The following is a 20619-nucleotide window of genomic DNA, read 5'->3' as shown; positions in this document are numbered from 1 at the left end:
TTTCCTCTATCGAACTTTCCAAAAAGGAATGATTCGGAGATGTTTTACTGAGGCCCATTTTTTAAATTTTTGTTGTGAAAAACATGCAGATGCATAAAAAAAGGACTCCTATAAAATATATCGAAAAATTGGCTATTTCAAGTGCCGTGGACTATCTGGTAAATACATTGGAGATCGATTTGGACTAAATTTCAAAATAAATTTTAATAAATATGTGGTCTATGGACACTAAATCTTTTCAGCTTCGAATTGATCAGCAAATTATGACATGGTCTATAAATTATTGCTAACTAACTAGATATAAATGGATGTAATAAATGGCTTGGGAGCAATTGTCTTATATATAATATATGTATCACTGCCCCTTGGATACTTCTATATTATATCCAGCCGTGTACTACCAATAACTCTTTTAGCTTCCAAACATTATAACTAATTGGCGATGACACAATATTAGATTATTATACAATTATTTTCTATTTTATGCCCTCGTGTATAAAAGACCTATAAATATAATGATAAATAATTCGGTCAATTGTGTGGGTAACGATATTAAATAAATCGGATAAATTCCGGTAGTAAAAAATGAAAAAAGAATTATATTCCTTGTATTCTATTGCTTTAAAGAGCTAGACCATGATGTCACTAACTTTAACTTTTATAAAATAAAAAATAAAAACAAAAAACATTAATGGTGCTTCAAGTTTTCAATGATTGCATTTTTTTTTGTTTTTGTTTAGTAACCACGGTTATCTATAAAGAAATATTTAAATGTCTTACACACAGCCTGGACGATCTTGCATTGTATGAATATAAATGTCAGACAGTGAATTGAAGTTGATGTCTGCCTAGAAACAAAAAACCTCACTCTCAGCTAATCTGGATTCTGGAACATCTAAGGCTATCCATATGGCGTATATATAAAGTCAGTAAATTCGAGACTTTGTTCTCCCAAACACTTCAAAACGAAAACAAAAAAGTTACAATAATTGATGGCTACACAGCTGGGCTCAGTGGAGCTTCAACAGGTCGGCGGCGTCGAAGATGGCGACCTCGATCATCACCGGCGGGCTCGCGAGCTGGTGTTGGACTCGGCGGACCCGCCGTCGATCTTCCGGGAGGTTTATTCGGCGGCGAAGAGCAAGGTTTTACCGGGGAAAACCAGCCGGGGGAAGAGCCGGAGCAAGACTCGCCGGAACCGCGTGGCTTCGTTCTTCGTCACTCTCTTCCCGATCCTTCGGTGGGGACGGAGCTACAAGGCCTCCATGTTCAGGCACGACTTGATGTCCGGTCTCACTCTCGCCAGTCTTTGCATTCCTCAGGTCATATTATTCATGATCGTCAAGTATATATACATATTTCATCTCAAAATTCTAAAAACTAATATATTTATTGTTTGTGCAGAGCATTGGGTATGCAAATCTAGCGAAGCTTGACCCCCAGTACGGTCTTTGTGAGTATTATTACCATTGCTATATCTGTAGATATACATACCTGCCTATATTGATGATCAAGTTGAATGTATAGATACGAGTGTGGTACCGCCTTTGATCTACGCTTTAATGGGAAGCTCGCGAGATTTGGCGATTGGTCCGGTGGCTGTGGTGTCGCTGCTTCTCTCTTCTATGGTCCCTGAAATTCAAGACCCAGAAACTAATCCTCTTGCCTACGCTAGAATCGTTTTCACCGTCACTTTCTTCGCCGGACTCTTCCAAGCCGCTTTCGGCTTCTTCAGGTTCTCTCTCTCTCTCTCTCTCTCTCTCTCTCTCTCTCTCTCTCTCTACATGTGTATACATATATATATGTGTGTGTGCGTGTGTGTGTTTGAATAATTTGTCATGAAATGCGATCCTTGATTTTCGGGCGGGGGGTTTAAATTATTTCGTAACATCTGGGTCCAAATAATAAATTTGTGGCGGAGTATGAGTAATATTGTACTTAAATTAGTATTATGTAAGATTAAACAAATAATGATAAAATGTGAGCAGGCTAGGGTTTCTGGTGGATTTTCTGTCGCACGCGGCGATAGTGGGATTCATGGCCGGAGCGGCCATTGTGATTGGTCTCCAGCAGCTTAAAGGTCTCATCGGAATCACCCACTTCACTACCAAAACCGACGTCGTTTCCGTCATGAAGTCCGTTTTCCATTCCATCTTCCACGATTCGGGATCGGTATTTAATTTTTCTACTTTGTCTATTATCATTATTACCATTACTAATGTTTCTATATTAATTAATTATTTCGGATATTGACGATTTACCATCTATATTAAATAATATATATATATATATATATATATATATATATATATATTGATGGTTATTGTTCGCGTTATTATTTTGGGTATTATTTTGTATCCGCTTGCTTGACGAATAATTGAGTTTATTAATTTATGCTTATTTCTCGTGATACCACAGTTACACCCTCTCAACTTCGTCATAGGCTGTTCCTTCCTAATATTCCTTCTAGTTGCCCGGCAAATTGTAAGCAATCAATCAATATTCCTGACAGTTTTTTATTTTTTTATTTCTATTCTAATTTACATTAAAATAAAAATCCACTCGTGATTATAACTTTTTTTTTATATTTAATTATGTATGTTCCAGGGAAGGAGGAACAAAAAGCTGTTCTGGTTACCAGCACTAGGGCCACTAATATCGGTGATATTATCAACACTAATCGTCTACTTAACCAAAGCCGACGAACACGGCGTCAAAATAGTAAAACACGTCCACGGAGGCCTCAACCCAAGCTCGGCGCGTGACCTACAACTCGCTGGCCCGCACGTGGCTCAGATCGCCAAGACCGGCCTCATTTGTGCCGTCATCGCTCTCACCGTAAAATAATTAACTAAAAATACAATATTAATTATTCAATACATATATATATATATATATCATATATGTGTATATGTATTGACATAAGATTGATGATGATGATGATCAGGAGGCGATCGCTGTAGGTCGGTCATTCGCTTCCATTAAAGGATACCATCTCGACGGAAACACAGAAATGGTGGCCATGGGATTCATGAACATCGCTGGCTCCCTCTCCTCGTGCTACGTGGCAACAGGTGACGCATTACACGTCATTTCTCTCTCTCTCTCTCATTTTTTTTTTCTCCTGATAAAAGTGAATCTCTATCGTGGATGGTGGTGGTAATTAATGGTGGTGGATCTCTGGCCCACTTAAATGATTTCAATATTGACGTTGAATATATCCCCACAAATGCTCTAAATTCTAATCCATACAAATTATTATAATTAGAGAAAATTGAGGTATAAATATTTAATATTTTCATAAATATAAATATGTACTTAAATAATATTTTTTTTATTCGTGGTAATAGTGGGGATCTCTGGCCCACTTAAATGATTCAATTATGAGAAATTGTCCTATTTGTCACCAATTTCATAACATTTTCTCATTTTCCACCAAAAGACTAATTTTTCTCAAAATATCATCATCTATGTCAACAATGTTGACATCTATTTTTGCCCTTCACTATGAGATGTCAAACTAGTAGCAAATGGGGCAATTTCTCTTCCATTATTGACGTAATCTCCACAAATCCTCTAAATTCCAGTCCATGCAAGCTATTATTATAATTAGAGGAAAGTGTGGTATAAATACTTAATGTTTTCGGAAATATATATTTAAATATTTTTTTTTTAATTTTCATGGTGAAAATATTCCAATTGCACATTTAAATAAAATCAGTCAAATTTGACGTGACTGCCTCAGATTAAACAAATAAATAGTTTTTTTCTCCTTAAAAGTAATTAAAACATTAATATAATTCTTATAACAAAAATATTAATTAAATATAACTTTAATATTATAATTCAGCAGTAACAATATTATTAAAAACGTTTTTAACAATAAAAAATTAATCAAGCATTTTTCTAAAAATAATATAATTAATGCTTGATTAATTTTAAGAAAAAAATATAAAATCATTTTTATAATAAAAAATTAATTGAGTATTTTTCTAAAAATGAGATTATAAAAAAATATTAAATTATTTCTAATATTAAATATATTAAGTCGTTCATTTTTATAATAATTAATACAAACATCATAATATTAATGCTTGATTAAGTTAAGTAAATAAACATTTAATTATTTTAATAATATTATTAATGGCTTCTTATATTATAAAAATATTTTTTAATTATATTTTTATTATTAAATGATATTATTAATGTTTAGCTAATTTTAAGAAGAAAAAATATTGAATCGTGTGTATTTCAGTAAAACTGAACTTACTTTTGATTAACGGTGTAACATAAATTTAACATAGGTATTTTTTCCCCAAATAATAGAATAAATATGTGAGTGTACGTTTTCGAAAAATATTAGGTATTTATGCTCTCATTTTCTACAATAATTATTATTACCGTGCGTTGCACATTATCAGATAGGAAAAAAAAAAAAAAAAAAAATTTACATATGGCTCTTCAGTAGGTAGGGGCTTCTACATATTTGTTTTGAAGCAATCTGTGTTCTCGACTTAATTATAAATATTAGCTCCCAACTAATACTAGGTATATACTAAGTTTTGGTATAATTGAATCTTTATCAACTTCAGTGAGGACTCACTATAATTAGATATATATCATATGATGACTAAAAATGTATGCCACGACACGAGTTTAAGATTATCTAATATAAGTCCATATGACAGTATGTGTTTTGCTTAACCATTACATACTATTTTTTGTAATATTTTTTCAGTCTAGGCAACAACTATTATCTAATCACGGTAATCACCAACAATGTAAATTTATAATAATGTAGCCCTCACTGATCCAGTGAAGTTTGTTGGCTTTCGTCACACAGGCTCGTTTTCGAGAACAGCGGTGAATTTCAGCGCGGGGTGTGAAACAGCGGTTTCAAACGTAGTGATGGCTTTGACTGTGTTGGTGTCTCTGGAGCTTATGACGAAGCTTTTGTACTACACTCCGATGGCGATCTTGGCCTCTGTGATCCTCTCGGCTCTTCCTGGACTGGTCAACGTAGCCGAGGCTCGCCATTTATGGAAGGTCGACAAGCTCGACTTCCTCGCCTGCGCCGGGGCTTTCTTTGGTGTCCTTTTCGTCTCTGTCGAGATCGGCCTCCTTGTCGCGGTAATTATCATATTCACTAAATACATAATTTTTATTAATTATTACGTGAAAACACACACTCCTAAATGTGGATAAGTTTAGCAACCGAAAAAATGAACATATATTATACAAGGTTTAAAAAAAATGAACATTGTCTTCAACTTGCAATAAGGAGACAGAACAATGTCACGAGCCACAAGCCATAGTCGTACCATAGTACCATACATATGTGTGTGTGTGTGTCAGTGTGTGTGTGTGTGTGTATATATATATATATATATATATATATATATATATATATATGAGCATATTATTATTATTGTGTAAATTAATTCTGTGGTTCATGGTGAGAGTAGTAATAATTCGACGCATCGTTGTCCGGTGGGTGTATGTATGGAAGGAAGGCTCCACTCTTTAGTGGATTCTCTGAGTTTTTTTTTTTTTAATATATATAACAGATGTATAGTTTTGTAATATAACCGACTTTCTGATTAGTAATAGTAATGGATCGTACACCGTTGACAGTTGACTTATAAATAGCCTAGTTATAGATCTAGACCCACACCACCCACTATACATGGATAAGAAGATATCATATATAATATTAATAATCACAACCATATATCACAATTCTGCATCGCATAATGATTTTGTCAGGTCAGGGCCAGTATGGAAGAAGAGAAAAGAAAAGAAAAGAAAAAAATCACAAATGCAATTTTCGTAGTATATATGTATATAGAATATATATATATATATGGTATAGTAATAATTGACGACGTCACGGGCATTGCAGGTGGGGATTTCGCTTGCAAAGATATTACTTCATGCAATAAGACCGGGAATAGAGGTATTAGGGATAGTTCCCGGAACAAACATATATTGTGAGGCCTCTCAATATCCCATGGCCTCTAAGCCTCACGGCGTCCTCGTCATCCGAATCGAATCCGGTTTGCTTTGTTTTGCCAACGCCAATTTTATCAGACACAGGTTAATTTCTCATATACCATGCATATTTTTACGTATACAAAATACATTACTATTAAATTTTATGTCAATTATGTCCTCGTATTTATGTTGTTTTTGTGTGGGGTTTAGGATAATGCGGTTGGTCGAAGAAGAAGAGGATTCATCGGAAGAGACTGTGAAAGCAAGTGTTAAAGTTGTGGTTCTTGACATGTCAAGTAAGTATATATATATATATATATATATATATATATATATATATATATAATATAAAATATTTAAAGTAAATAGCTGAAATAAAATACTTATTATCATGTAATTTATTTTTACCAACGACAGGCGTGACAAACATCGACACTTCTGGGATCTTTGCCCTAGAGGAAGTGCAAAAGAAGTTGCTCTTGCATGGCATAGGAGTACGTAACATTCCAAATAATAAGTTCAACACTATATATGACTTGTACATCTATAGTTTCACTGTGATACTAATATGGTTGCATGGATATCTATTATATTTTTGCAGTTAGCACTGGCAAGTCCAAAGTGGCAAGTGGTTCACAAGCTGAAGCTAGCAAATTTTGTCGACAAAATTGGAAGAGACAGAGTTTATCTCACCGTGGCCGAAGCCGTGGAAGCTTGTCTTGGGGTGAAATCAGGCCACCTTATTACCTGCTGATTATATATATATATATATGCACATAAATTACAAAATATGCCCTGATCAGCCCAAGTTGTGTAATATATTAATAACTAAGATAATAAACATCAGACCGTTGATGTGAGAGAGCGTGTAGGTCTCACTTGTCAGTGGGTCCCATCTCTACAGACTACAAGTGAGTCAGCGGCCGCTGACCGCCAGTGAGGATTAGTAATATGCTCTATTAATAATGCCTTGCTTGTTCCACGATCAGTCACACCACATTGTTTTCATCACACAAACATGTACGCCCTATGTAGTATGTAGTATCAATATGAATGTAACTTTGTTAAGTCTTTATTACAGTACGGATCTTTAACATACGTACATATTTATCAAGAACGCGGTCAAATCTGATATACGGCAAGAAATCAATGATGAAAATAAGAAAAGACACAACCGGGCGAAAAAATCACACGTGTTTATGTTCATGTTGGATATCGATCCTTTGTGGTATGGATTTAAATTTGGCAAAATAATTGTAATTTGTTCGAGATGTTCCGCAACAAGCTGTTCAAGACATCAGATTACTCAAGTCATATGTCCTTTTCGTGCGAATTGAACAATACCCGATCTACCAAATTCGCAGAAGATTTTCTTGCTAACTCTTTTAGGATTTTCTTTTGAGTCTTATTTTTGAACAATAAGTCTCTTTGCTTTTATTGGAGATCTTCACCGACAACTTGTTTGAGAAATATTTATTGTAAAGAGAAATATCTATTATTACTGATGTGTTTACTTGTTAAGAGTCTATAATGTGTGACTTGCACTTATCGATGAGACAATCTTTAGAAGAGGGAATCTCTACAAACCACTGTTTATAGTGAACTAATTTCGTCCAGCAAAGGAGGTCTTATAATCTTCTTGTTGAGGGCTTTGCATGGATACAAAATTATTCAAGATCAATGGTTTACGTGAGTTACGCATTTTTATCAAGGAACTAAATGCCGCCGGATTTCCAGCCGAAATTCCATTTCGGTGGGTCAACGGCCGACGAAGAGCAAGTTTTTCGTTTCGTTTCGTCGTTTTTCGCCGAATATCATCGTTTAATAAATAAGCAAAATTTGAGTGAGATCTGGGATTTGAACTCAGGAGCTTTGATGCATACGTCCAGACGTTTACCACCACACCAGACAACACCTTTGATTATATTATGCAGATTTAATATATAATATGTATCTCATATATATTAGAGATATATGTATAATATATATTAGAGATATATATACATATGTATATAAACATTTATATAATTATATATATATTGGTATAAATACGTTGAAATTAATATTAATGAGAGTTTTTGATATTATGTTTGTGTAAAAATATTAAATATTAAAAATTATAATGTATAGTTAGTATAAATTTTAAAATTTGATACAACTATATATATTTGATATAAATATAATTACAAATTATAGAGAGATATATATATGTATATACATATTTATACAATTATATTTATATATGTATTTGATATAAATAATTAAATATAATTACGTTGAGATTGAATTTAATAAATGTATTTGACATTATATTTGTGCAAAATAAATTAAATATTAAAGATTATAAAACATAGTTAAAAATTGAATATATGTATATATATATATATAAATAACATATTATGCAACATTATTTCCGTTCGGTTTTCCGTCGGCACGTCGGTTTTCCATGGAAAACGGCATTTGAAAACGGCATTTCACTTGCCCTTTTCCACAATTTTTCCGTTGGATTTTCCATCGGCATGACGATTTTCCGTAAATCAGGAGGGTCGAAACGGCAACGAAAACGGCATTTGATTCCTTGATTTTTATAGAGTGAGTAGAGAAAAAAAAATGAGAGAGTTGTCAACTATTTTACCAAACAAACGACCCTTTCTTACATTTTTTTTTGTTTTTTCTATCTGCCGTTACTTTAAGTTGTCGTTTCTTCTTCCAACGCCGTTTTAATTTTATTGTCGTATCCTAAGCTCTCACCGTCGTTTCTTAATATTTGTCAGAGGTCATTTTTGTCCATTTCCCTTTTGTAGCGTTTGACGCTTCATAGATACAGAAGAGAGGCGAAATTTCCAGAGAAGACGATTATGGGGGCCGAAGATGTTGAAGAAGTCAAGGAAATCAAGGCCGTTCCAAACCCTGGACCAAACTCCACCATCACCGAATCCCAGTTTCTCTCATGGAAACGCCAAAAGGTTTTTAGTTTATTTTTTATTATGCACTTGATCAACTTTAGGGATTTCATATCAATTAAAAGCTCCAATTGTTTTAAGATATCTTAGCTAGGAAATTTCCAATCCCAAATTGTGTTGAGGCGAGTGATAAATGATTGTTAAACTGTACTGATGGATAACATACTGTTTACAAATATGTTCGGTAATGAAGTAAACCATTGGGGGTTTTCGGTTTAAAATAAAAAATGTAAATAAAGCTTCGGTTTTTCGGTCGCCTCTTTTAAAGATGTGAGTGATTAAAGGCATTTAGGCCATATTGCTTGGTAATCAAATAAAACCAACATGATGAAATTGTTTATTCGTTCTTTTGGTTTTCGTCAATTGGTACGGAGAGCAAATACAAAGACCAGGTCTTGAGTTCTAGTCACACCTGAGATGAAATTCCTTCCAAAAAAAATAAATTGGTACGAATCCCAAGGAGTTCGTCTAGTGGTCGAATTTTCCATGGCCTCGTGGTCTTTAGTCCTTAACGATTGGATTTGAGATCATGGGACCGGAAAAATCTTAGCTAATTGGTTTTGCTTTCGAGATAGAACCTCGTTAACCCAATTGCGTAAACCTTAACATGGTGTGAACCCTAATGAAAACCTCGTCTGAATATGAGATCCGATCTTAGACGAGCTAGCCCAAATGAGTTTTCGTCTACCATTTAATAGGGCTATGTTAATTGATCACACATAAAAAAATGATGACATTGAAAATAATTACATTCTGTATATTGCTTTTGGCCTTCACTCGAGCTGAGTTTGGGTATTTTGACATTGTGCAACCTTGTCCCTCGAGCGTTAATAATCAGTGAGTTTTAGCTGTGGGAACATGGTAAACTTGTATTAGGACGATGTTATTGTTTACACGAATATTGTTTCGCAGGACTCAGAGGCATCGAGTAGAAGAGCCGAGGGTGCGAGGAAACGAGAGGAAGATATAGCTTCTGGGGCAGTGCAAATGAACGGCCGTGAACTTTTCCTCCACGAGCCTTGGGTTTTTGACGATTCTTGCCACTGAGGTAACTTTCCCACGTGTCTCCGCAGATTAAAAATTTGAAATTTGAGAACTTGACTGATGGCATTGTTCATCTGATGACAGAATTATCTCCGTTGTCTGTTTTAGAAATGGGAGTCATATATTGTCTTAGTTATACAACATTTGGATAGAGTCTATTTGTGTAGGTGTTTTTACATGCATCTGTACTACCTGTTTTATTCTCGATTACAAACGATGAACATGAAATTGAGGATTTTTCATATTTAATTGGAGCTTTGAGTCAAAATTTTCTTTCCGAAAGAGAAGTTTAATGAAATTACAGGCGTGTTAATTATGTTATCATGTTTGTTTATGGCAGGTGCTTTTGGCCACCAAATTCATCGACCTAGGGGCGACCATTACGGACACAAATTAGGATAAACTATCTTTTTTTTTTTTTTTTAATTATTCGTGTTATAATATTCCAAAATTCATTGCTATACTTATATTTCTACTTCTCAGATTGATGTCTTCAATCGAATATTTTCCTTCCGTTGATTTGAAGTTGAACCACTGTATTGTGCATCCATTATTACTTCCGTCTTGTGTGAGCCACACTAAATGTGTACTAATAAAAGTGATCTAATTACTTCAGTGATCATCATAGTAATATACTTCTTTTCCTTGATATTGATTCAAGCATCTCAGCCGCCATTATTCATGAAAATAGAATTGGTACTTTTTTTTTTTTCTTTTTCTTTTTTGGTAACATAACTTTTTCAGCATGGCAAACAAAAACTCAAAACTCGATCCTCTTTGCAGCATTAGGCTTAGGCCGAGACTGTGGCTGTGGATCAGGCACCCGAGCTTGGCTTGTAACTGCTCGGAGATATGTACACGATCAAGTTAGACTCGCAATAGTCAAAATTTATAATGATTTGGCTTTTTAGCGTAAATAGTATGTGAACAATTATGCGAGTGACATTTTGGTCTCATAACTGTTTTTATGGAGCGAATTGGACCTCAAGATGATGATTTTGTGAAATTTAACCCCTAAAAAACTCAAAAACATTTTACAAATTAAAATAACGTCATTGAAATAAAAATATTACACTAAAATCTATATTAAAAATAATGTTTATTTAGTACTTTTAGGGTAAAAATACAATTCAAATAATTTATTTTATAAAATAGGCCTTTAAAATTAACAATTTATTAAGTTTCTAAATATATATTTTAAGCTATCAAGGTGTTGAAATTTATTTAACGAATAAAGTTATCATTCAATAATTTGAGGATAATAATTTTAAGGGAAAATATCAAGACTATCCTTCATGTTTAATCGAAATGCGAGATTTATCCCCTCTATTTTTAGAAATATCAGACATATCCCTTCAGTTTAATATAAATGACATATACCTCCCCTAAAAAATATTATATTACAAATATCACCCTTTTCGTTTACTTTTTACAAAAAAATAATTTGAACTCCCCAAAATACCCTTAATAGAATAAATATTTATTTACTATTTTATTAAAAAAAAAAATCAAAATCTCTCATTATAAACCACAAAAAGAGCATGTGATATATTTCTACTTCTCAGATTGATGTCTTCAATCGAATATTTTCCTTCCGTTGATTTGAAGTTGAACCACTGTTATTGTGCATCCATTATTACTTCCGTCTTGTGTGAGCCACACTAAATGCGTACTAATAAAAGTGATCTAATTACTTCACTGATCATCATAGTAATATACTTCTTTTCCTTGATATTGATTCAAGCATCTCAGCCGCCATTATTCATGAAAATAGAATTGGTACTTTTTTTTTTCTTTTTCTTTTTTGGTAACATAACTTTTTCAGCATGGCAAACAAAAACTCAAAGCTCGTTCCTCTTTGCAGCATTAGGCTTAGGCCGAGACTGTGGCTGTGGATCAGGCACCCGAGCTTGGCTTGTAACTGCTCGGAGATATGTACACGATCAAGTTAGACTCGCAATAGTCAAAATTTATAATGATTTGGCTTTTTAGCGTAAATAGTATGTGAACAATTATGCGAGTGACATTTTGGTCTCATAACTGTTTTTATGGAGCGAATTGGACCTCAAGATGATGATTTTGTGAAATTTAACCCCTAAAAAACTCAAAAACATTTTACAAATTAAAATAACGTCATTGAAATAAAAATATTACACTAAAATCTATATTAAAAATAATGTTTATTTAGTACTTTTAGGGTAAAAATACAATTCAAATAATTTATTTTATAAAATAGGCCTTTAAAATTAACAATTTATTAAGTTTCTAAATATATATTTTAAGCTATCAAGGTGTTGAAATTTATTTAACGAATAAAGTTATCATTCAATAATCTGAGGATAATAATTTTAAGGGAAAATATCAAGACTATCCTTCATGTTTAATCGAAATGCGAGATTTATCCCCTCTATTTTTAGAAATATCATACATATCCCTTCAGTTTAATATAAATGACATATACCTCCCCTAAAAAATATTATATTACAAATATCACCCTTTTCGTTTACTTTTTACAAAAAAATAATTTGAACTCCCCAAAATACCCTTAATAGAATAAATATTTATTTACTATTTTATTAAAAAAAAAAATCAAAATCTCTCATTATAAACCACAAAAAGAGCATGTGATATATTTCTACTTCTCAGATTGATGTCTTCAATCGAATATTTTCCTTCCGTTGATTTGAAGTTGAACCACTGTTATTGTGCATCCATTATTACTTCCGTCTTGTGTGAGCCACACTAAATGCGTACTAATAAAAGTGATCTAATTACTTCACTGATCATCATAGTAATATACTTCTTTTCCTTGATATTGATTCAAGCATCTCAGCCGCCATTATTCATGAAAATAGAATTGGTACTTTTTTTTTTCTTTTTCTTTTTTGGTAACATAACTTTTTCAGCATGGCAAACAAAAACTCAAAGCTCGTTCCTCTTTGCAGCATTAGGCTTAGGCCGAGACTGTGGCTGTGGATCAGGCACCCGAGCTTGGCTTGTAACTGCTCGGAGATATGTACACGATCAAGTTAGACTCGCAATAGTCAAAATTTATAATGATTTGGCTTTTTAGCGTAAATAGTATGTGAACAATTATGCGAGTGACATTTTGGTCTCATAACTGTTTTTATGGAGCGAATTGGACCTCAAGATGATGATTTTGTGAAATTTAACCCCTAAAAAACTCAAAAACATTTTACAAATTAAAATAACGTCATTGAAATAAAAATATTACACTAAAATCTATATTAAAAATAATGTTTATTTAGTACTTTTAGGGTAAAAATACAATTCAAATAATTTATTTTATAAAATAGGCCTTTAAAATTAACAATTTATTAAGTTTCTAAATATATATTTTAAGCTATCAAGGTGTTGAAATTTATTTAACGAATAAAGTTATCATTCAATAATCTGAGGATAATAATTTTAAGGGAAAATATCAAGACTATCATTCATGTTTAATCGAAATGCGAGATTTATCCCCTCTATTTTTAGAAATATCAGACATATCCCTTCAGTTTAATATAAATGACATATACCTCCCCTAAAAAATATTATATTACAAATATCACCCTTTTCGTTTACTTTTTACAAAAAAATAATTTGAACTCCCCAAAATACCCTTAATAGAATAAATATTTATTTACTATTTTATTAAAAAAAAAATCAAAATCTCTCATTATAAACCACAAAAAGAGCATGTGATATATTTCTACTTCTCAGATTGATGTCTTCAATCGAATATTTTCCTTCCGTTGATTTGAAGTTGAACCACTGTTATTGTGCATCCATTATTACTTCCGTCTTGTATGAGCCACACTAAATGCGTACTAATAAAAGTGATCTAATTACTTCACTGATCATCATAGTAATATACTTCTTTTCCTTGATATTGATTCAAGCATCTCAGCCGCCATTATTCATGAAAATAGAATTAGTACTTTTTTTTTTCTTTTTCTTTTTTGGTAACATAACTTTTTCAGCATGGCAAACAAAAACTCAAAGCTCGTTCCTCTTTGCAGCATTAGGCTTAGGCCGAGACTGTGGCTGTGGATCAGGCACCCGAGCTTGGCTTGTAACTGCTCGGAGATATGTACACGATCAAGTTAGACTCGCAATAGTCAAAATTTATAATGATTTGGCTTTTTAGCGTAAATAGTATGTGAACAATTATGCGAGTGACATTTTGGTCTCATAACTGTTTTTATGGAGCGAATTGGACCTCAAGATGATGATTTTGTGAAATTCAACCCCTAAAAAACTCAAAAACATTTTACAAATTAAAATAACGTCATTGAAATAAAAATATTACACTAAAATCTATATTAAAAATAATGTTTATTTAGTACTTTTAGGGTAAAAATACAATTCAAATAATTTATTTTATAAAATAGGCCTTTAAAATTAACAATTTATTAAGTTTCTAAATATATATTTTAAGCTATCAAGGTGTTGAAATTTATTTAACGAATAAAGTTATCATTCAATAATCTGAGGATAATAATTTTAAGGGAAAATATCAAGACTATCCTTCATGTTTAATCGAAATGCGAGATTTATCCCCTCTATTTTTAGAAATATCAGACATATCCCTTCAGTTTAATATAAATGACATATACCTCCCCTAAAAAATATTATATTACAAATATCACCCTTTTCGTTTACTTTTTACAAAAAAATAATTTGAACTCCCCAAAATACCCTTAATAGAATAAATATTTATTTACTATTTTATTAAAAAAAAAAATCAAAATCTCTCATTATAAACCACAAAAAGAGCATGTGATATATTTCTACTTCTCAGATTGATGTCTTCAATCGAATATTTTCCTTCCGTTGATTTGAAGTTGAACCACTGTTATTGTGCATCCATTATTACTTCCGTCTTGTGTGAGCCACACTAAATGCGTACTAATAAAAGTGATCTAATTACTTCACTGATCATCATAGTAATATACTTCTTTTCCTTGATATTGATTCAAGCATCTCAGCCGCCATTATTCATGAAAATAGAATTGGTACTTTTTTTTTTCTTTTTCTTTTTTGGTAACATAACTTTTTCAGCATGGCAAACAAAAACTCAAAGCTCGTTCCTCTTTGCAGCATTAGGCTTAGGCCGAGACTGTGGCTGTGGATCAGGCACCCGAGCTTGGCTTGTAACTGCTCGGAGATATGTACACGATCAAGTTAGACTCGCAATAGTCAAAATTTATAATGATTTGGCTTTTTAGCGTAAATAGTATGTGAACAATTATGCGAGTGACATTTTGGTCTCATAACTGTTTTTATGGAGCGAATTGGACCTCAAGATGATGATTTTGTGAAATTCAACCCCTAAAAAACTCAAAAACATTTTACAAATTAAAATAACGTCATTGAAATAAAAATATTACACTAAAATCTATATTAAAAATAATGTTTATTTAGTACTTTTAGGGTAAAAATACAATTCAAATAATTTATTTTATAAAATAGGCCTTTAAAATTAACAATTTATTAAGTTTCTAAATATATATTTTAAGCTATCAAGGTGTTGAAATTTATTTAACGAATAAAGTTATCATTCAATAATCTGAGGATAATAATTTTAAGGGAAAATATCAAGACTATCCTTCATGTTTAATCGAAATGCGAGATTTATCCCCTCTATTTTTAGAAATATCAGACATATCCCTTCAGTTTAATATAAATGACATATACCTCCCCTAAAAAATATTATATTACAAATATCACCCTTTTCGTTTACTTTTTACAAAAAAATAATTTGAACTCCCCAAAATACCCTTAATAGAATAAATATTTATTTACTATTTTATTAAAAAAAAAAATCAAAATCTCTCATTATAAACCACAAAAAGAGCATGTGATATATTTCTACTTCTCAGATTGATGTCTTCAATCGAATATTTTCCTTCCGTTGATTTGAAGTTGAACCACTGTTATTGTGCATCCATTATTACTTCCGTCTTGTGTGAGCCACACTAAATGCGTACTAATAAAAGTGATCTAATTACTTCACTGATCATCATAGTAATATACTTCTTTTCCTTGATATTGATTCAAGCATCTCAGCCGCCATTATTCATGAAAATAGAATTGGTACTTTTTTTTTTCTTTTTCTTTTTTGGTAACATAACTTTTTCAGCATGGCAAACAAAAACTCAAAGCTCGTTCCTCTTTGCAGCATTAGGCTTAGGCCGAGACTGTGGCTGTGGATCAGGCACCCGAGCTTGGCTTGTAACTGCTCGGAGATATGTACACGATCAAGTTAGACTCGCAATAGTCAAAATTTATAATGATTTGGCTTTTTAGCGTAAATAGTATGTGAACAATTATGCGAGTGACATTTTGGTCTCATAACTGTTTTTATGGAGCGAATTGGACCTCAAGATGATGATTTTGTGAAATTCAACCCCTAAAAAACTCAAAAACATTTTACAAATTAAAATAACGTCATTGAAATAAAAATATTACACTAAAATCTATATTAAAAATAATGTTTATTTAGTACTTTTAGGGTAAAAATACAATTCAAATAATTTATTTTATAAAATAGGCCTTTAAAATTAACAATTTATTAAGTTTCTAAATATATATTTTAAGCTATCAAGGTGTTGAAATTTATTTAACGAATAAAGTTATCATTCAATAATCTGAGGATAATAATTTTAAGGGAAAATATCAAGACTATCCTTCATGTTTAATCGAAATGCGAGATTTATCCCCTCTATTTTTAGAAATATCAGACATATCCCTTCAGTTTAATATAAATGACATATACCTCCCCTAAAAAATATTATATTACAAATATCACCCTTTTCGTTTACTTTTTACAAAAAAATAATTTGAACTCCCCAAAATACCCTTAATAGAATAAATATTTATTTACTATTTTATTAAAAAAAAAAATCAAAATCTCTCATTATAAACCACAAAACGAGCATGTGATATATTTCTACTTCTCAGATTGATGTCTTCAATCGAATATTTTCCTTCCGTTGATTTGAAGTTGAACCACTGTTATTGTGCATCCATTATTACTTCCGTCTTGTGTGAGCCACACTAAATGCGTACTAATAAAAGTGATCTAATTACTTCACTGATCATCATAGTAATATACTTCTTTTCCTTGATATTGATTCAAGCATCTCAGCCGCCATTATTCATGAAAATAGAATTGGTACTTTTTTTTTTCTTTTTCTTTTTTGGTAACATAACTTTTTCAGCATGGCAAACAAAAACTCAAAGCTCGTTCCTCTTTGCAGCATTAGGCTTAGGCCGAGACTGTGGCTGTGGATCAGGCACCCGAGCTTGGCTTGTAACTGCTCGGAGATATGTACACGATCAAGTTAGACTCGCAATAGTCAAAATTTATAATGATTTGGCTTTTTAGCGTAAATAGTATGTGAACAATTATGCGAGTGACATTTTGGTCTCATAACTGTTTTTATGGAGCGAATTGGACCTCAAGATGATGATTTTGTGAAATTTAACCCCTAAAAAACTCAAAAACATTTTACAAATTAAAATAACGTCATTGAAATAAAAATATTACACTAAAATCTATATTAAAAATAATGTTTATTTAGTACTTTTAGGGTAAAAATACAATTCAAATAATTTATTTTATAAAATAGGCCTTTAAAATTAACAATTTATTAAGTTTCTAAATATATATTTTAAGCTATCAAGGTGTTGAAATTTATTTAACGAATAAAGTTATCATTCAATAATCTGAGGATAATAATTTTAAGGGAAAATATCAAGACTATCCTTCATGTTTAATCGAAATGCGAGATTTATCCCCTCTATTTTTAGAAATATCAGACATATCCCTTCAGTTTAATATAAATGACATATACCTCCCCTAAAAAATATTATATTACAAATATCACCCTTTTCGTTTACTTTTTACAAAAAAATAATTTGAACTCCCCAAAATACCCTTAATAGAATAAATATTTATTTACTATTTTATTAAAAAAAAATCAAAATCTCTCATTATAAACCACAAAAAGAGCATGTGATATATTTCTACTTCTCAGATTGATGTCTTCAATCGAATATTTTCCTTCCGTTGATTTGAAGTTGAACCACTGTTATTGTGCATCCATTATTACTTCCGTCTTGTGTGAGCCACACTAAATGCGTACTAATAAAAGTGATCTAATTACTTCACTGATCATCATAGTAATATACTTCTTTTCCTTGATATTGATTCAAGCATCTCAGCCGCCATTATTCATGAAAATAGAATTGGTACTTTTTTTTTTCTTTTTCTTTTTTGGTAACATAACTTTTTCAGCATGGCAAACAAAAACTCAAAGCTCGTTCCTCTTTGCATCATTAGGCTTAGGCCGAGACTGTGGCTGTGGATCAGGCACCCGAGCTTGGCTTGTAACTGCTCGGAGATATGTACACGATCAAGTTAGACTCGCAATAGTCAAAATTTATAATGATTTGGCTTTTTAGCGTAAATAGTATGTGAACAATTATGCGAGTGACATTTTGGTCTCATAACTGTTTTTATGGAGCGAATTGGACCTCAAGATGATGATTTTGTGAAATTTAACCCCTAAAAAACTCAAAAACATTTTACAAATTAAAATAACGTCATTGAAATAAAAATATTACACTAAAATCTATATTAAAAATAATGTTTATTTAGTACTTTTAGGGTAAAAATACAATTCAAATAATTTATTTTATAAAATAGGCCTTTAAAATTAACAATTTATTAAGTTTCTAAATATATATTTTAAGCTATCAAGGTGTTGAAATTTATTTAACGAATAAAGTTATCATTCCATAATCTGAGGATAATAATTTTAAGGGAAAATATCAAGACTATCCTTCATGTTTAATCGAAATGCGAGATTTATCCCCTCTATTTTTAGAAATATCAGACATATCCCTTCAGTTTAATATAAATGACATATACCTCCCCTAAAAAATATTATATTACAAATATCACCCTTTTCGTTTACTTTTTACAAAAAAATAATTTGAACTCCCCAAAATACCCTTAATAGAATAAATATTTATTTACTATTTTATTAAAAAAAATCAAAATCTCTCATTATAAAAAAAAATCCTTAACTTTTTATAAAGAAATTTTTTAATTTAATTTTTTTTGTATGTAGAATAGAAAATAAAAAATTATTTCATTAAGGGTATTTTGGGGAGTTCAAATTATTTTTTTGTAAAAAATAAACGAAAAGGGTGATATTTGTAATATAATATTTTTTTAGGGTATGTATATGTCATTTATATTAAACTGAAAGGATATGTCTGATATTTCTAAAATTAAGGGGATAAATCTCACATTTTGATTAAACACGAGGGATACTCTTGATATTTTATCTAATTTTAACTTCAAAAAAGAGTTTTTGACAAACTAGCATGGATTTTTGCGTTATCAAATAATAAAAAATAACACAGAATATAATGTGTATTTTTATTGAACGAGCATAGAAAGGAGAAAAGTGGGACCCGCAGAGCCGCTGCAAGTAGGACAATTGACGGCGAACTTCCTCCAGCCCGTTTAGGATCTCCTTATTACAAAAACCAATTGAATATAATCATCAGATTCCTTTCTTATTCTCTTTAAATTATACATAACATTTTTGTTAAAAAAAAAAAAAGAACATATATATAAGGACCTCATTTTGCATACCTCCATCCTGCAATAAGGAACCAGAAGCCGTGGAACTCGTGTGTATAGGTATAGCCATATATATATACACATATCATCAACAAATTAAAAAGTTAAAAAATTGCAAGCCCTTAAATTAATTATGTGTTTTACGTTGTATAGTAGTTCTAGGAGAGGTAAATTACTACCATTCAAGTATGAAGTCCATTTCATGGCTAACATACAACTCCTTAAGTTGCTTCCTCACTTGCTATCAAGAGCGAATTTCAAGCATTAACGAGACAAAAATTAAATTGATTTAGATAAAAAAAAAAAAAAAAAACAAAACAAAAAACAAAAAAAAAACTGGGCTAGTAATTACTAATAGTATTACCTGAAGTACATCAATTCCATCCTCACTGTCACTGCATGGAATGACAATATGATAATAAGTATTACTAGCTAGAGCTTTACGATTAAATCTTTTGCTATTAAAAAAAAAATTGAGATTCTACCTGTCTGATTCAGAATTCAGATTCTGGACACTGCAAGGCAAACAAAAAGATCTAAAAAAATGAGCAGAGGAATAAAAATGCAAAGAAACGTGTTTTTTTTTTCTTTCTTTTCTTTTCAAATGAAGACCTCGGTTGAGTAGGAGCGAAGTGGTTGCTGGTGGATCCCTCGTCAACGAAGGCTTCTTGTATAGGAGCTTTTCCTTTTTCCAATCTCTGATCTCTCATCATCTTCGTCGTCTCGTCCGAAGCCATAAACAATGAGCGAGCGAGAGAGAGAGAGAGAGAGAGAGAGAGAGAGAGAGAGAGAGAGAGAGAGAGAGAGAGAGAGAGAGAGATATCAAGAAGGCACGAGACCAACAATTTATACAAGTTGAGAAGCGTCAATGCCTCACAACCAGAATTGGCACATTTTGTGACACGGCTTAAATGAATCAAGCTTTTTGTTTATTTATTTATTTTTCTTGCT

General features: G+C 31.7%; 2 protein-coding genes and 1 long non-coding RNA gene across 3 annotated transcripts; 2 read left to right on the top strand and 1 right to left on the bottom strand.

Annotated features, from left to right (window-relative positions):
* Positions 1 to 793: 793 nt before the first annotated feature.
* AST56 (STAS domain / Sulfate transporter family) lies at positions 794 to 7154 on the top strand. Its single transcript, XM_089619448.1, has 12 exons — positions 794 to 1322; positions 1405 to 1453; positions 1528 to 1735; positions 1989 to 2172; positions 2419 to 2484; positions 2608 to 2838; positions 2948 to 3074; positions 4844 to 5130; positions 5903 to 6096; positions 6205 to 6290; positions 6412 to 6488; positions 6596 to 7154. The coding sequence occupies exons 1-12, from the start codon at positions 993 to 995 to the stop codon at positions 6746 to 6748; spliced, it is 1992 nt and encodes a 663-aa protein (XP_089475574.1). The 5' UTR covers positions 794 to 992; the 3' UTR covers positions 6749 to 7154.
* Positions 7155 to 8764: 1610 nt separating this feature from the next.
* LOC149391416 (zinc finger CCCH domain protein) lies at positions 8765 to 10626 on the top strand. The gene is made up of 3 exons (XM_089620538.1): positions 8765 to 8960; positions 9870 to 10005; positions 10342 to 10626. The coding sequence occupies exons 1-2, from the start codon at positions 8853 to 8855 to the stop codon at positions 10002 to 10004; spliced, it is 243 nt and encodes an 80-aa protein (XP_089476664.1). The 5' UTR covers positions 8765 to 8852; the 3' UTR covers position 10005; positions 10342 to 10626.
* Positions 10627 to 19618: 8992 nt separating this feature from the next.
* LOC149391415 (uncharacterized) lies at positions 19619 to 20451 on the bottom strand. Its single transcript, XR_016300340.1, has 4 exons — positions 20281 to 20451; positions 20154 to 20183; positions 20033 to 20063; positions 19619 to 19909 (listed from the first exon to the last, which is right to left on the bottom strand). It is a non-coding gene; the product is annotated as an uncharacterized LOC149391415 (long non-coding RNA).
* Positions 20452 to 20619: the final 168 nt, after the last annotated feature.

This window comes from Urtica dioica, chromosome 7 (genome assembly GCF_054948205.1).
Source record: "Urtica dioica subsp. dioica isolate 48M chromosome 7, U.dioica_male_clone48M_v1_H2, whole genome shotgun sequence".
Classification (NCBI taxonomy): Eukaryota; Viridiplantae; Streptophyta; class Magnoliopsida; order Rosales; family Urticaceae; genus Urtica; species Urtica dioica.
The sequence above is the reverse complement of the archived record's forward strand: the minus strand, read 5'-3'. Positions and strand labels throughout refer to the sequence as shown.

Excerpts from the sequence above, each read along its gene's own strand:
- LOC149391416 (XM_089620538.1), top strand. The coding sequence starts at position 8,853 with ATGGGGGCCGAAGATGTTGAAGAAGTCAAGGAAATCAAGGCCGTTCCA. Across the intron at positions 8,961-9,869 it reads TCTCATGGAAACGCCAAAAG|GACTCAGAGGCATCGAGTAG; the intron begins GTTTTTAGTTTA and ends ATTGTTTCGCAG.
- AST56 (XM_089619448.1), top strand. The coding sequence starts at position 993 with ATGGCTACACAGCTGGGCTCAGTGGAGCTTCAACAGGTCGGCGGCGTC. Across the intron at positions 1,454-1,527 it reads TGACCCCCAGTACGGTCTTT|ATACGAGTGTGGTACCGCCT; the intron begins GTGAGTATTATT and ends TTGAATGTATAG. Across the intron at positions 6,097-6,204 it reads GCCAATTTTATCAGACACAG|GATAATGCGGTTGGTCGAAG; the intron begins GTTAATTTCTCA and ends TGTGGGGTTTAG.